The sequence below is a fragment of the Macadamia integrifolia genome, unplaced genomic scaffold (assembly GCF_013358625.1).
Source record: "Macadamia integrifolia cultivar HAES 741 unplaced genomic scaffold, SCU_Mint_v3 scaffold812, whole genome shotgun sequence".
Classification (NCBI taxonomy): Eukaryota; Viridiplantae; Streptophyta; class Magnoliopsida; order Proteales; family Proteaceae; genus Macadamia; species Macadamia integrifolia.
Window position 1 is genome coordinate 308,483 of NW_024870544.1, and position 2,312 is coordinate 310,794.

Sequence of the window (2,312 nt, forward strand, 5' to 3'; positions counted from 1 at the left end):
TTGCCACATCGTTGGGCCATACAGAAAAGGTTATCAAGTAAAAAAAAATTGATACTTTCAATGACAACCACAGGTAATTTTGTCCAATCTAGGCTGATTCGAATTGATACTGTCCCCGTCTAGTCCTTAGCCCTATTCCAGTATCTTAAGAATGTGTTTGTTTGAATAATTCATTGGAGTTTTATTTTTCATCTGGAATTGATTTCGTAGAGAGCGTTTCTGTTGAATCTTATTTATATTTCAGATATTTTGGAAAACTGTTTGGTTACTCATAATTTTGTTAGGTATTTCTTCCTGAAAACTATTTGGTTAACCTAAATCAATGAGAATGATTCCATAGAATCAGTCATAAAAAATTGTTTGGTTACTAAATCTGTCATTTTGATTCTCTGGATCCAATCTTAAAAAATTGTTTGGTTATTCTAACTCCATTAGTTTATAGTGTTTAAAAATAAGCCAAAAAAAAAATGAATAAATAAAAAAAATCCTCACCTAGTAACTTAAAATATATATATATATATATATATTTTTTATAAGTCCTATTTAGTGACATGATTGAATATGACATTAATTAAATTGATAATGTGGAAAAGTTTGCGGTAGAGAAGGGAGAGATTATACATCCTGAAAATGGTAAGTGGAGAGAGAAACTCTGCGGTGGAGGAGATTGGGATTCTGGAGGCCGCCCTCCTGATCGCGCAAAGTAGAGGCTCATTACGGATTTCCTGCGGCCCCAACAAACTCTTGGGATAGGTTGCACGCCTGCACCTGCCGTGCCTATTATGGGTGCTTGCAATGCTGACCTTTCTTCCCTTCCCAAGAAATCCTACTCTAAGGCGGTTGGAGGCGTTCTCCCTGATGTTGACGACCTACCTGACCCTATTCATGTTGGAAATCTCACTAAAATCGTGATTCCCCAAGATGCCTATGAGGAATGTCTTCTTCGATATCACTTCGCTTTGGTGGCCAGAATTAATTTTTCGTTTTATTTCTTTGGATGAAGTTCGGAAGGAAGCTATGAATTCTTGGAACCTTAAAGAGAACGTTTTTATCAAACCTATGGGATTAGGCTACACTTTATTCCAATTTGAGGCTGAGAAAGACATGACAAACATCTGGAAACAAAGTCCTATCAAGATCGGACGGCAGTTTATTCGCTTCCAGCGGTGGAAGCCAGATTTTAATATCCATGATAAAACTACTATTTCTAAGCTTGTCTGGATTCGATTTCCTGGACTCCCCTTCGAATATTGGCACGAGTGGATCCTCCTATCCATGGCAATAGCCGTGGGGCACCCCCTGGACATTGATAAAAGAACACGAAATGCATCCATAGGGAACTTCACTCGTGTCCTCGTGGAGATAGATACTTCAGTGCATCGGTTGGAAGAAATCCAGGTTGAACGGCGACAACCTGGAACAGGTGATCTCTTTTGGTTCAAACAAAAAATCATCTATGAAGATGCATTGGGAAAGTGTGGTTTTTGCAAAAAACTTGGTCATACCATCCAAAACTGCGAAGAGAAACACACCGCCGATACCGCACGCAAAGAAAAGGATGATACTTGTGGTGTTGTTGGGGCTGTTTGGGTGGAGAAGTAGTCTTTGGGGGCGGCTGATGTGGAGGTTTCCAGCAGGAATGGTCGAGAGTCCTCATTATGAAAGAATTCAATTTCAAAATCGCCAACCATCTCCCATAATTGTGATCCAGCTTTGTATGGAAACTCGGATACGCAAGAGGGGATTATTGCTATTGAGTTACCTTTTTTAGAAGGATATTCCTCAGCCAATTTGAGGAATAATCCAATTGCAGGTCGATTGGAGGAATCATGCAGCAGAGATGGTTCGGTTTTCTTACCCGGGTCAGACAAAATCAATGCGATGAACCAAACCACTGAGACTAACTCTATTCTAGACCAATGCGTTCTGGTTTCTCAAGGTTGCACGGCTAATCCAGCTCTGAATATTGGCCCTTGTCAGGTCTCTGTCCACAGTGACCATGTGATCAATACCATTACTTCAAGTGCTATAGATAATGGTCACCTCACCCTCCACTATCCGAAAGTTGGCACCATTGATGCTGCTGCCCTCCAGAAGGAACAATGCCACGGCATGGAAACAGTTACAAGAAAAAAAGGGAAACAATTGTTAAATGCGGAGCAGACTAGAAAGTTTGACCGTATTGCCTCTTCCAGATGTTTATGATGCGTGCCCTCTTCTGGAATATCAGAGGGATGAAGAAGGCTGCTGGTCGAGCAACCCTCAGCAAAATTCTTCTAGACAAGCACCCTGATGTGGTTTGTCTAGCAAAA

General features: G+C 40.7%; 1 protein-coding gene across 1 annotated transcript; it reads left to right on the plus strand.

Moving 5' to 3' along the window:
* The first annotated feature begins 921 nt into the window (after window positions 1-921).
* LOC122070044 lies at window positions 922-1,602 on the plus strand. Its single transcript, XM_042634142.1, has one exon. It carries the CDS (start codon window positions 922-924, stop codon window positions 1,600-1,602), a length of 681 nt encoding a protein of 226 aa, XP_042490076.1.
* The last annotated feature ends 710 nt before the right edge of the window (window positions 1,603-2,312 follow it).